Source organism: Lampris incognitus, chromosome 9 (genome assembly GCF_029633865.1).
Source record: "Lampris incognitus isolate fLamInc1 chromosome 9, fLamInc1.hap2, whole genome shotgun sequence".
NCBI classification, from domain to species: Eukaryota; Metazoa; Chordata; class Actinopteri; order Lampriformes; family Lampridae; genus Lampris; species Lampris incognitus.
Window position 1 is genome coordinate 24,364,372 of NC_079219.1, and position 14,729 is coordinate 24,379,100.

General features: G+C 46.1%; 1 protein-coding gene across 1 annotated transcript; it reads right to left on the reverse strand.

Annotated features, from left to right (window-relative positions):
- Positions 1-6,342: 6,342 nt before the first annotated feature.
- Positions 6,343-14,445, reverse strand: LOC130118499 (melanocortin receptor 5-like). The gene is made up of 4 exons (XM_056286952.1): positions 14,278-14,445; positions 13,309-13,415; positions 7,417-7,605; positions 6,343-6,913 (listed from the first exon to the last, which is right to left on the reverse strand). Exons 1-4 carry the CDS (start codon positions 14,443-14,445, stop codon positions 6,343-6,345), a joined length of 1,035 nt encoding a protein of 344 aa, XP_056142927.1.
- Positions 14,446-14,729: the final 284 nt, after the last annotated feature.

A 14,729-nucleotide genomic window follows, 5' to 3' on the forward strand; every position in this document is an offset into this window, starting at 1 on the left:
ACTTCATGAGCTGATAACTGTGATACAGCTGCCACTCAGGAATGGTTATCATACCAAAATATCATCTACAGACATGGATCCTTTCAAAAATTATAAGTAAGTTTTGCCACCTTGAGTGTACCGAAATATCGTCTGGCCCATGGACTATTCCACATGTTGAAACCACGGCCGTGGATTATGCTGCCAAAAGTCGGGTAGCTTCACAGTAGCGGTGTAAATGCTAGCGTTAGCAACAGCCATGTTGTTAGCACCGGCGTCGTCGTTGTCAGACATACTCGTATTAGTTGTTCGATCACGTCGGGGTCACCAATGTGGAGTTAGAAAATAACGAGACAGGAGACGTGAGAGTAGACGTAGTCGAGGTAGTTTACTAGCTCCAACTTTGCATGTCATACACTCGACAACGACACTGAACTGTGTACCGGTAGCGGAAGTGCATTATCTGACCCCTCACCTCTTCCCTTAAAGGTACACCGTCCTCTTAGGTGAATGTCTCTAGTTATATAGATGTGGGTCACCACACTATATAAATAAACTTGACTTGACTTGACTTACATACCAGGTGTTGTTGAACGATCTTTCTTTCTTTCTTTCTTTCTTTCTTTCTTTCTTTTTTTTTGCCTGAGAAAAGACGTGCAAGAAAGTTTTTCAAGACCATTTGATTGGGTTTCTCAACGCCGAGATCCCCTGGTCCGACCACCTGTGAAGACCCTTGCCCGGCGTTATGGTCTTGGCTAGCAGCATCGCTGAGGGGGCTAATGTTAGCCTCGGCAGTGTGGTCAACCTCTTCCGAACTACACCCTGAGCCTTCGCCTATGGCACCCTCTTCTACTAACCTTGGTGGTCGTTGATTAAAGAAACGCCGAATATCCATATTATTCGCACTAGATGTTTACAAATGACCTTAACAGCTAGGATTTGTCGACCAAAGTCTAATCGCCCATTTGATGTCTGACTCTTAGCTCAACCAGATCATTTCCGTTTAAAACGGATCATTTCTGACAAACCAATCAAATCCATTTAAAATTAGTTTTATATAATTCAGACCAAACACATTTTTATTCATGAGTTATGTATATTCAAAACGATGACTTTTCATTATAGTAGTCTATGGATAAAAAATGTTGTACAAACAACATAAGACCAGTGGTTGGTGGGAAGTGGGATTGGTGAGGGCTTGTCCGTCCAGGGCGGGCACTACTGACTCCGAGGGCGGGCCCGGCCCCCTAAAGTCCACCCATAACGCCGGGATTGGACACCCTGGGCAGGTGAACAGAAATAATAAAACACGGAGCAAAACCTATCATCTATTCCCCCAGTCCCCCTGGGGGGAATAGCGTGATCCTCCTACGCGCTACGTCCCCCTGGCGACACTCCTCACTGTCAGGCGAAAAGAAGCGGCAAGCGACTCCACATGTATCGGAGGAAGCATGTGGTAGTCTGCAGCCCTCCCCGGATCGGCAGAAGGGGTGGAGCAACCACCGGGACGGCTCGGAAGAGTGGGGTAATTGGCCAAGTGCAATTGGGGGGAATAAGGGGGGGGTCCCAAATAAACAAATCTTCTTCTTCTTTCGGCTTGTTCCCTGTTTCCCAGGGGTCGCCACAGCGGAATCGACAGTTTCCATCGGTACCCTGTGAGGGCACAACACCGATGGCGGTCTTGTCAATCCGCATAATGATCTGGCAAAATTTTACGTCGGATGCCCTTCCTGACACAACCACTAACCCTATGGACGGGGGCACAGGTAAAGCGCTGGATGCCATCCCAGTATTCATGGACCTCCGCTTAGTAATGGGCTTAAATTCAGCGGGTTGTCTCGTCTGATCTGAGGTCATAGTCCAATCATGGATGGCGTGCGTGCGAGGCTGACGGGCTGACGCACATCTCATGGCAGCTGCCTTTGCTCTTTGCGCGCCTCGGAGACACCGACAGCAGCTCTCTCAGCGCTCACGGAAACCCCGACCCGCACGCGTAAAAGAAGAAAAAAGTAACCATCGGGTACCCGAAGGTGCACGGAGGGGACGCCAGGGCGAGCCGCCCCGCACCGCGCTTTGTTTCATGGTTCCCAGAGTAGCACCGGAGATGGGGGACCCCACCGCGCAGCCGACGACGCCCAGAGTCATGTCGTTGTTGCCGCCCTTGGGTGAACTCCGCAAGACCGAAGGAAGCGGCCACCCGAACGCCGGCAAAGCCGGCCGGTGGAGGCCCTCCGAAAGCGGGTTAAGTCAGCCCATCGATCAGGTCCCAAATAAACAAATAAATACTCCAAAATACGGAACATAAGCAGTCAGTAGCAGACTTGTTACGTGTGTCCAACAAGTTTCCAAGGAATAATAATAATAATGATAATACATTTTATTTGTGCGCGCCTTTCAGAGCACTCAAGGACACCTTACAGAACACAGTTAAAAAAAATAAGAAGCACTGTATCAGTCAGCATAAAGTCAAAACAAAGCAGGGTAGACAATAAAAAGTTAATACAACAGATAAGTATAAAATCATCATCTGCATAAAACTGTGAAGCATGGATCAGACTGAATATGCCAATTTGAAAAGGACCTCAGTTTTATCACTATTAAGTTTGAAGAAGTGATATGAAAAGCAGGATTCAATTTCTAGTAAGCAGTCAGAAAGGGAAGTGGGCGGAAGAGTGGAGGTAGGCTTGGTGGATAGATAAAGCTGGGTGTCATCCATGTAGCAGTGAAATTGAATGCCAGATTTCCTGAGAGTGTGGCCAAGAGATAAGAGGTAAATAATAAAAGGGAGGGGTCCAAAGACAGAGCCTTGGGGGACACCAGTGGTAACAGGAAAGGACTGTGATCTCAAATTTTTAAGTTGTACAAACTAAGTGCGGCCAGAGAGATATGATCTAAACCAGTCAAGGGGCAGGGGGGGGGTGCCAGTTATTCCAATGGAAGCTAATCTTTCTAGGAGGATGTTATGCGAGATGGTATCAAATGCTGCACTCTGATCAAGGAAGACAAGTATGGTTAAGAGCCCAGAGTTAGCTGCCATCAACAGATCATTAGTGGTTTTCACCAAGGCTGTCTCCGCACTGTGCATGGAGCAAAAACCAGACTGGAATTATTCAAACAGATTGTTGTGAGTCAAGTGAGCATGTACCTGAGATATGACTGTTCTTTCAAGTGTTTTAGAAATAAATGGTAAATTTGAGATGGGTGAAAATTATCCAAATTGTTGGGGTCTGCACCAGGTTTCTTGAGTTTTGTGTTATTGCAGCTGTTTTGAAAGATGAGAGAACAAGACCAGAGGTAAGGGAGGAATGTATGATATCAGTTATTAAAGGGGATAGAGACAGTAGACAGGCTTTTCTAAATGAGTAGGAAGAGGGTCTAACTGACAGGTAGATGATTTGCGAATAAGACCAGCTATTTCAGCGATGGTTGGGAGTTTAAAACTAGATAGCGAAGTAGAGAGGGGAACATAGAAGGGTGAATAAGATGAGCTGTATCCAGTATTGTTCGCCAAGGTCAATTGCTGATGAATATTTTCAATTTTGGCATTAAAAAGGTCATAAAGGTCTTACATTGAGCAACTGAATACAGGTGAGGTGCGAGAGTGTCCGGTGGCTGTAAAATATTGTTTACTATAGAAAACAGGGCTCTAGTGTTCTCTTTGGCTGATCTAATTAAATTTGCATAATAAGACAATTTAGCTGTGGACAGAGCCTCCTTATAATGAAGTATGTGGTCACCATACATGTCTTTATGAACAACAAGGCCAGTTTTTGTGTAAAGGCATTCCAGGTGACAGCCTTTGGCTTTAAGCTGGCGTAGTGCAGGTGTAAACCAAGGGGCAGAGTGGATAAAGGAAACAGACTGGGTTTTTAAAGGCGCAAGATCGTTTAAAAGGCTATAAAGGCCATAATTTTAATGAGAGACCAGTTCGTCTGAGTTGGATAAATCGTTTTTGCTGGGAGGTTATTGATTCCACTAGAAAGAGCAGATAAATCAATATTCTTAATGTTACGGAATGAGATGGAGCATGAGGAATTTGTTTTGGATACTGTTAAGTTAACATTGCAAGACACTAGCTTGTGGTCGGAAAGGGGCAAATCAGATGCATTGCAATTAAGAGGAGTTACACCAGAGGAGCAAATCAGATCAAGTATTTGTCCTTTGGAGTGTGTAGGAAAATCAATATATTGCTGTAATCCAAAACTGTCCAGGCATGATGTAAAAGCCCTTGTGAGAGTATTGTTGACATGGTCCATGTGTATATTAAAATCACCCAGCAATATTACATGAAAATTTTTTCTCAGAACAGATTAATACAAAGATCAGATATCAAATACTGTCATTAGTGTTTGTGTCAAACAGCATTTGGAACCATGAGAAATAACAGAACTTACAGGGAAACCCATCGTTGGACCAGTGCTTTTGATATCACTATTACATTTTGCTATTGTGATTAGGGGTGTGTGACTGTTGAGACCCAAGCACTAAGCTAAAAAGAAGTTGAATATGTGTCACTTCGCTTTGCAAGTAGGACCATTGGTTGATTAGAGTTCTCTGCCTTTTCATTGTAATACCAGCCTCAGCAGCGAAATTACAATATATGCAGATAATGCATTTAATAATAATAATAATAATAATAATGCATTAGGGTCTGCAAGAGTTTAGAGCCCACATGCACAGACCCCTCTTCACCTTGACAGTATCGCATCAAAGATCTCGAGCACTGTGTCCACGGTATACGGTATGTTCAAAAATGTGCAAAGTGTGCCCGCATGTAATTATGGACATGTGTACTACTGTGTATTACACAGTAGAATAGACGACTTCACACAACGAAAAGCCACATGAGTGCGCCTATGATGCAAGTAGAATTTATAATCCATCCATCCATCCATTTTCTGAATCGCTTATCCTGCTCTTAGGGTCCCGGGGATGCTGTAGCCTATTCCAGCAGTCAAGCAGGGAGACATCGTGGACAGGCCGCCAGGCCATCACACACACACACACACACACACACACACACACACACACACACACACACACACACACATTCATACCTAGGTACAATTGTAGTATGGCCAATTCACCTGACTTGCATGTCTTTGGACTGTGGGAGGAAACCAGAGCCCCCCGGAGGAAACCCACGCAGACGCGGGGAGAACATGCAAACTCCCCACAGAGGACGACCCAGGATGACCCACCAAGGTTGGACTACCCTGGGGCTCGAACCCAGGACCTTCTTGTTTTGAGGCGACCGCGCTAACCACTGCACCACCGTGCCACCTAGAACTTATGTATTTGACAAATAATCAACCTACACATGTATGTTTTGTGTTTATAAGGCCTATACGCAGACATGAATAACGTTGTCTATGTACGGTTGCACCATCCCCAATTATGTTGGCAAGGTGCACTGTCACTGATTATGTTTACTGTTATTGTGCTGTGGCACCAAATTTTGTTTAGTAGGCTAGACTATCACCATCTTGGCCTCACTATTATGACTGTTCTTCTGTAGCATGGTTGTCTGTTTTCCTAGTAATAATTTCATTTAGGTGTCAACTGTGCAGTGTATTGTTGTTGGTTGTTTTAAAGCTGCATGCTTTCACTTCTTTCATTTTCTATTGACATGACATTATGTTACGTCTGATTGTGATGGGCAGGCCAAGGCCCGCTTTGACCGTCTTGCTTTAGGGCACGGAGCTTACTCGCTATACTGCTGACTAGCCTCGTTGCAAGAACCCGACAATGCTAGTAAACTGTACACTGATGGTTGATGTCTTTAAGAAGCACAGCTGCAGCCAGCTTTTTCCTCACTCAGCTAAGGACAAACTGGGAAACAAGTAAAATGAATGTGCATCTGAGGAGTGGCTTTACAAAGTGCATGTGAACACACAGTTAAAGGGAGAAGTCATAAATACACTATGTGCTTAGTCAATTAGCAGCAATGTGAGAATAAAATAGGTTGAAGAAACAGACAACAAGCTGTAAAAGGATTCCTCCACAATATTTCCAACATAGTAAATTTATAACCCAAACAATTGAAGGAGGCTTGCCAATTAATGGTTGCAACTAATAAAACACCTTTATACTTATCAAAATGCATGATGAAAAAAAGAAAAAAATTCTAGCTTTTTCATAATTCTATTTGATCTTCTCATTCTCTTCTATGTTGTCGTTAAGCATTTTCAATACTTGCTGGACAAAACAAAAAATGATGCTTTACTAACCGTTGAAAATTGGCCTGGTCGCTATTAAAAGTGCAAGTAATTGTCAATTTCAGTCTTTTGTCCTGCACATAACCTGCAGAGCAGCATCTCTTCCGTCATATCCATATTACCTTGGACCATCTGCCTATCCACCTCAGCACTTGCCTGTCAGAGTGCAGATGTTGGCACAGGCATTTCTCAAACTATAACAGCAGATGATCTCCTTGAAGGTCTTCCTCATCTCCTGACTCCTGAAGGCATAGATCAGTGGGTCGATTATGGAGTTACACATGATAAGGATGACGTACATGTTGAAGTGGGACATAAAACACACACAGTAGAGGTTTCGGGGACAGGAGATCACCAGAATGAGGTGGAGGAAGAACGGAGCCCAGCAGACAATGAAAATCCCCAGGAGGATGGTCAGCGTGATCGCCCCCTTTATGCTGGCCCGCTGGTGGATGGAGTTGTGGCCAGGCAGCGCAGCAATGCGCTTGATGTGTGAGCGTGCCAGTATATACATGTGGCTGTAGAGAGAGGCCATGAGCAGCAACATGGCAAAGAACATGGAGACTAGGCAGATGATGACAGGCACGGCGTCTGAGTAGATGATGAAGATGATCCCGCAGACCATGCAGAAGGTCCAGATACCACCGATGATGCAGCCAGCTCTTTTTACTGTCACAATATTGTTGTACCTCAATGCGTAGAAGATGGTTACATACCTACACACAAAAAAGGATACTTAGTATTTATCTAATAATGAAATAATATTACACTTGCTACCTAAAGTGGTTTCTATACTTTTTATGACTGGGCTCATTGCAACACAAACTTTCTAGGCATACTGAGCTCTTGTGGTGACACTGACTTTTACAGTAATTACATTTCATTAAAAACATCCTGCCCCTTTGCTAAAGGCTTAGAATTCTGGTATGTCTTTCAAAGAAAAGCAAATAAGAAGCGAGCATAAAAAACACGGCAAAAACTGACAGTCACTTTAGTCATATCACACGTGCATATGCTTGTAATTGTTAAAATAAAGCATCATAGCAGAGATTCAAATCATTCCCCCCTCTCGCCCTCCTTCCTTAAATCAGTGATGATCAACAACACAGAGATGGCATCTATCTATCCGTTCAACCGTTGTGAAGCCATTCTACAGTATCTCATCACTACCACAACTGCCACCACCCACCGATTGCCAAATCATCTTCACTATTATTACCGGTCCACAGCGATAGCCAGGAGGCTACACATGGAAGCCATGACCGAAATGCAAATCATGGAGTCAAACACATTGTCCATCTGCCTGATGAAGTGATCCTCCACCACCAGCTGTCTGTTGTTGAGTAGGTAAATGATGATGGTCTCCCAGGCATTGGTCACGCTGAACAGCATGTCAGCTACGGCCAAACTGCAAGGGTCACACAAAAAATCTGTCATACTATGATCATAAGACCAAGAAGTACAATACCTACAGGCACTTTAAACTTGAAAATTTGTTGTTGTTGTTTTTTTGGGGGTTTTTTAGGGGGGGGTTCTGTTTGCCTTGTCTACAGTGTTTGTATGTATACTGTCTGTTAATGTCTTTAGCTTATTGAATCAGAATCATGTTTATTAGCTATGTAGGTCTGCACATACATGGAATTTGGCTCTGGTTTCGTGGCTCTCTCAATGTACTTAACATAGAATAACACTACAACATAACAATCTTCAGATATATACACAAGGACTGACTATATACAGGTGAAATAAGAGGTAATAAAGTGCAATGGTGCAGAAAATATATCAGAGATGCTGAAATAGATGTTAGCGGGTTACTTACATATGTACCTAAGGTAGATAGACAATATAGAGCATACCAGTATACATACAATGTAAGTACAGTATATACAAAATTGTTGGATTTATTGACAGTGTTAAGCATTCATTTAAATGACAGCCTGAGGAAAGAAACTGTTTTATATCTGGTTGTTTTGGGGTACAGTGCTTTGTAGCGCCTGCCAGAGGGGAGGAGTTGGAACAGGTTGTGACCAGGGTGTGATGGGTCTGCAGTGACGTTGCCTGCCCGTTTCCTGACTCTGGAGGTGTATAAGTCCTGAATGGACGAAAGGTTGGCACCAATGATTTTCTCTGCAGACCTAACTGTACGTTGTAGTCTGTCCCTGTCCTGTTTGGTGGCCAAAGCAAACCAGACAGTGATGGATATGCAGAGGACAGACTAGATTATTGTAGTGTAGAACTGAATCAATGGTGAACCAACAGCCAAGCTGTTGGCTGACCTGAACAGGGTCCGACCAGAACAACTGGAGCTTGTTGTCACAGTGGGGTCACCGGATCCTGACCCAGTCCAAGACGGCGATGGCAGATTGTCTGGCACGTCAGGCTCTGTCGAAGCGATTCTTCATCAGGCGTTGGTGTGTGGCAACTGTGGCTTGAACTGGGTGGACTGGAGCCTGAGCCGGTGTAGGGCGGAGCCTGTCCAGAGGTAGCTGGAGCTCCCACCCCAGCATGAGGGAAACTGGGGAGACTCCTGTGGTGGCGTGTCAGGTGGCCCAGTAATGCAGCAGCGTCTGGAGGAGGCTGGTGGTGAGCGTGCACCTTTGTGCCAGGTGGGCCCTTATTCCCCTTTTCAGTGATTGATTCAGCACCTGGGGCCACAGTGCAGAGCCCGCGAGGGATGCAGGTGTCATTCCAACATGACAACTCATCCTTGACCCTGAAGTAGGGGAGCAGCTCATCTGGTACCCTCACCAGCCAGCCCTGTCTGATGTAGGTCGAGAGTATAGAGAGGGTGGGGTCATCAGCTGAGGCATTCTGGAGCTCCTGCAGGGGCACCGTCTCTTGAAGGGGTGTGTGGAGGAGCTGGATGAGGTCATGCTCGGCCTGGTCCCATTCGGGGCCTAGAGGTGGGGCTGAGAGTGGGCTGGGGATCAAGTGTGATAGAAGGTCAGCCACCACGTTGTCCCGACCACTGTAGCAGGTGGTCGGCCGAAACGGTGGAGATAGAGTGGTTTGTGGACGGTGCCAGATGTGGCCAGCAGGGTGGTGAGGTCCTGGTGGTCCATCCTCAGCATGAATAAGCATCCATAGAGATACATGTGCCAGCGCTCACATGCCCAGAGGCCAGCGATGGCCTCCCGCTCCCCCACCAAGTACCTCTGTTCCATGGGGCTGAGAGCTCGTGAGGCAAAGACGATCGGCCTCTCGATCCCATCTTGCAGCTGGGACATCACAGCACCAATGGCTGTGGCGGAGGCGTCGCATGTGACAAGGGTGGGGCTGGCCAGGTCGAAGTACACCAGAACTGGTGATGAGGTGAGCTGGGAGTTCCGGGGGCACACGGCATCCGAGCAGGCAGGTGTCCAGAGCCAGGGCTCGCCATGTTTCAGTAGCTGTCGTAGTGGCACAGTTGTGGCCGAGTACTGTGGCAGGAAGCGGATGTAGAACACTGTCATGCCCAGGAAGGAGGTCAACTAGGTGGTTGAGGTGCGCTCCGGGACCCGATGGATGGCCTCCGTGTTCGAGGGGAGTGGGTATGTGCTGTCGGCCGAGAGGCGGAACCCCACAAACTCGATGGCTGAGGCAGCAAAGACACACTTCTCACCATTGAGTGTGAGGTGGCGCTTGATCATCGCGCTGAACACGCTGTGGAGGCGTTCATTGTGGCTCTCAATGGTGGCCGCGTGCACCACGATGTCATCAAAGTAGATGGCCATACCTGGGATTTCAGCGAAAATGGAGGCCATGATCTTTTGGAAGCAGCTGGGGGCAGAGCTTAGGCCAAAAGCCATGTGTTTATAGTGGAAGACCCCTTTGTGGGTGATAAACGCAGTGAGGTTGCGGCTCTCAGGGTGTCGTGGCACCTGGAGGTAGCCCTGGCAGAAGTCCAGTTTAGAGAAGACTGTGGACTCGTGGACTGGGCAGTGAGCTCCTCTGTCGTTGGCAGGGGGTACTTGTCAGGGATGATGGCCTTGTTTACCGCTCTCAAGTCCATGCAGAGTGGCATCCCCCAACTTCTTCTTCGTCACCACCAGGTTGGAGATCCAGGGCGATGCGTTCACCTGCTCAATGATGTCGCCGTCGAGGATGCTCTGTAGCTCAGCAGAGATGTCATCACGGAGAGCCAGGGGAGAGTGGCGACGAGGCTGGATGACCGGTGTCACCTTCGGGTCTAACAGGGACTGGTGAGTGAAGAGTTCGAGGCAGCCCACACCACTGAACAGCACGGGCCACTGTTGCTGCCATGGGATGGCCATGGTGTGAATCTCTGATCCAGTGGTGTCTGACAGGGTGAAACCCGAGGCCGTTGAATAGGTCGAGGCCTAGGAGGTTGGCCCCGTGGCGTGTAATATTGAACCTGAAGACTGGCAGTGTCTTCTCTCCATATCTCACTGGCAGCTGGAGGGAGTCCACGATGTCAATCTCAGAGTTGGCATAACCACAGGGTGGTGGTGGATGGCCCCAGTGGCTTGTGGGAGAAGAACTGTGAGTAAGTTGCCAGGTTCAGAAAGGACACTGTGGCTCCAGTGTCCAGGAGGAGGGGCAGGGTGACATCACCAACCATCAATGAGCATGTTTTAAATGGCACTCGTCCTGAGCCGACATTGTGGATGATTGCGGTAGGTGGCCGGGAGGCTCTAGCCGGGGCAGACCTACAGACTTTGTGAAAGTGATTCAGTTTTCCACAGTTGGAGCATGTTTTACCACAGGCGGTGCAGGTCTGAGCTCTTGAGTTGTGTGTAGAAGAGCCACAATTCCCACACAATTCCCACATATCTGGTGGACAAAGACACGTGGACAAAGACACTGTATCGATGGTACTGGGTGAGACCGGTGCAAATGTGAATTCGCGCCGTCATCAGATGACAGACGGAGCATCGCATAATTTTCCGTGGATGAGCTGCTGAGAGAAAAGAGCTGGGGGAAACGGCATTTCATTTCATTTCATGTGCGCAAGCACCCGAGATGAAATTACAAATAAACTGTTCCTGATTCTTGATTCCTTTGTTATATGTGGACCCGTGCTTCGACAAAGGACACACCTCTGATCGCCGTGGAAGAGCGATCTAAAATAAGGCTATGGTCACAAATGCATTTTGTCATGCAGAATGTGGGCAGTGCAGGCTGTGACCCGCACAGAAATCAGTTTGCTAGTTTGTAGTCCATTTGAGCAGTTGTTGGTTTTGCGAAAGGAAAATCAACAATGAGGTCCAGACAAAGATGAATAAATGTTTTCACTTAATTGTCTCACTTGTACATGTTCTAATTTTATGGGCAAATACGGAGGAAGAAAATTGGTATAGAAGTTATATTTGTATACCGTGAAATATCAATTGATATTATTTTTACATTTTCCATTTATTCCCGTTCAACCCGTCTCCTGACTCGCTGCCAGCCAAGCAGCATCTCACTTGTGGGGCAGGTTGTAGTTTTCACTGGCAATGTCGTGCAATACCGGCTGGCTGGACACAGCAACACTCAATCTCCACCCTGGCTCCCTAAGAAAACTACAGCAAAGTGGGGTCACACACACTTTGCTATTGGTTGAGGCTGTGGATTCGCCGGTCAAAGTTCACCAAAGTTTAACTTAACGCGAAGCGAATATTCAAAATTCTGTAGCGAATTCGGGGGGCAGTCCGGAAAACGCCACAGCCGGGGCGCGAACCCGTGTCTCCCACTCCGCAAGCGACAAGATTAACCAGTCGACCCGTTAGTTAAGGACCAACGTGTGTACTTATCCATCCACGTTAAACTAGCCCCCTCCTTCGGGAAGTGCGTCCCCGCGCTTCAGCATATCAGCTCCCTCACCCCTCTGGGCGCACGCGCTTCCGATGACCTCACGGTCTCACCATCCCACTTCTGACACCAATGTAGTGAATTCGGGGGGCAGTCCGGGAACTGCCACAGCCGGGACGCAAACCAGTGTCTCCCACGCCGCAAGCGACAACGTTAATCAGTCGCATAAAGGGTCCGACCCGTTAGTCAAGGACCAACGTGTCTACTTATCCATGCACGTTAAAATTCTTTCCCCACTGGAGGCGAATGTTTTATTCGCCACTTCGCTCGCGTTGAATGGAAGCGAAATGTTAATTTTGCACATGTGTGACTAGCCTAAGCCTGTTAGGGGTGGGACGATTCACAAATCTCACGGTTCGATATGTCTCACAATTCAGGGCTCACGATTTCGATTCAATACGATACAGTGGATGCCTTGGTAAGCAAGAGAAAAAAATACCATTGCAGTTCTCTATTTTTCATTTATTTTAAGAATTAGGCCTATAGCGAATATGAGTGGGGGAGCCAGGAACCGCCAAAGCCGGGACGCGAACCCGTGTCTCCCGCACCACGGGCGACTACTTTAATCAATCGACTAAAGTAAAGTCCCAAGTTAAGTAAAGTCGACTTATCGTACTCTTCGCTGCACGCCATCATGCCTACGCGATCCTCTCACAAACACATCTCCAACTTCCTGTTGGCACCATTTCCTCGCCGTGTGCAATAACGCGCGTGCTTACGCGCGCGCACACACACCAACGTGCACCCCCCCTTTCAGTACACACACACACACACACACACACACACACACACACTTAGTTGCACACCCTTTGTGCCTTGATCATTACGTTGCTGCTCATCATTGATTGTACTTGATTAGCATTAGTTACACAATTAGTGTTGATTAGTATTAGTTGATTTTCTTTGATTGTTCTGATAAATTGTTTCCATTGAAGTAAGTCGCTGTCCTGCCTGTTTTGTTACAATATTTAATAAAGCATTCCCCTGCCAATCAAATTCAATCGGTGCAACATTGATTATTCCATCAATTCTAGTGGTTTAATTATAAAAAAAAAAAATTAAACACCAGAATTAATGTTTGATAACCTTCAGACTGATTCACAAGACTGATTTTTTTCTGATACTGATTCGGTGACACTGATTTAATGAGACTGATTCGATTACTCCATCAATTTTAATAGTTTAATCATAAAATATTAAACATCAAAATTAATGGTTAATGAATTAATGGTTAATCGTTAATGAATTTATGCGGCTGATTTTATGCGACTGATTTGATAACCCTGTTGCACTCACACAGTGTAGGAGAAATTCTCACCTGCAGATAAAGAAGTACATAGGTGAGTGAAGGTTCTTATTTTTCACAATGGCGGTGATGACAAGGATGTTTTCCAGCAAAGAGATAATACCCAGGATCAGGAAGACCTAACACAGCAGGGCGGGTTAGGATAAAGATGGATTAGGGCACAATGGTGCTGAGTGGGGCGGGGTTAAATTCAGCAGAGCAAACTTATTGAAAACAGAAGAGAATAAAGTGCAAGTGTAAAGGTGTTATGTGTGACATTTTGTCTTTCCTGTGGCACGATTAGTAAATATCCTCATGGGTTGCTGAACGGTACGGACTGAAACAAAGTTTCAACAAAGTATCCCCCCCACACCGCCACACACTTCTGGATTCAAAAACACATGAGTTGCTTTTGTTGTTTTTGACACCCCACCTCGCATTCACAATCCTCAGCGGCGAAGTGCAACGACCGCGGTCAACGCCACCTACTGAGGGCATTTGAAAATGACCTATGTTGGCAAACCTGTTATGTAGCTGCTACCCATCCGTCTGAATGTGTTTGAATTGCTGGCTTTCTTTCATTGTTGTAATTCACATTGCAGAACGAGAAGAGACAGGATTTTACTAGAAATACACAATGCACATTAAAAAAAATCTGTGTTTTGAGAATAAATGTGTATAGTGTGGTGACCCACATCTATATAACTAGAGACATTCACCTAAGAGGACAGTGTACCTTTAAGGGAAGAGGTGAGGGGTCAGATAATGCACTTCCGCTTCCGGTACACAGTTCAGTGTTGTTGTCGAATGTATGACATGCTAAGTTGGAGCTAGTAAACTACCTCGACTACGTCTACTCTCACGTCTCCTGTCTCGTTGTTTTCTAACTCCACAATATTTTACAGTACTTAACACCCTAGTGTTTACACAAGAGAACATAATGCTTGCATCCTCACACAGAACAGACACAAACACATACAAAGACATCATCCAAACACACACCTCTGTGGCAATGTGGATCTGCTCGCATGTTGAAATCTTAGATGTGCTGGTCTTGCCCGATACTGAAGAAAGGGGGAGGGTGTAGTTCTGGTGACTGTAATAGTTACCCAAGGTAGAGTTACCAAACCACAGCTCATGGTGGTAAGAGGATTCCTCAGTCAAATTCATCACTGATGCATTTCCGGGGCAACTGCATCTAAAGAAGGTATCACCACACTTCTACTTTGACTGGCATTTTTTGGCAACCTGTCGGAAAGAGAATTACAGAATTATTTGGTTTGATATCTCCCAGTTCACCCAGTTCAGATTTTTAACACTAGAACGACCAGGATTTCATTCCTACCTAAAACGACCATGGGCCGTCAAAATGACGGCCGGTGTTTCTGTCAAAATAAATACCCAATTGAGATATTAACGCATTATATATGTTAGTATGTCTGTTAGGAAACGAC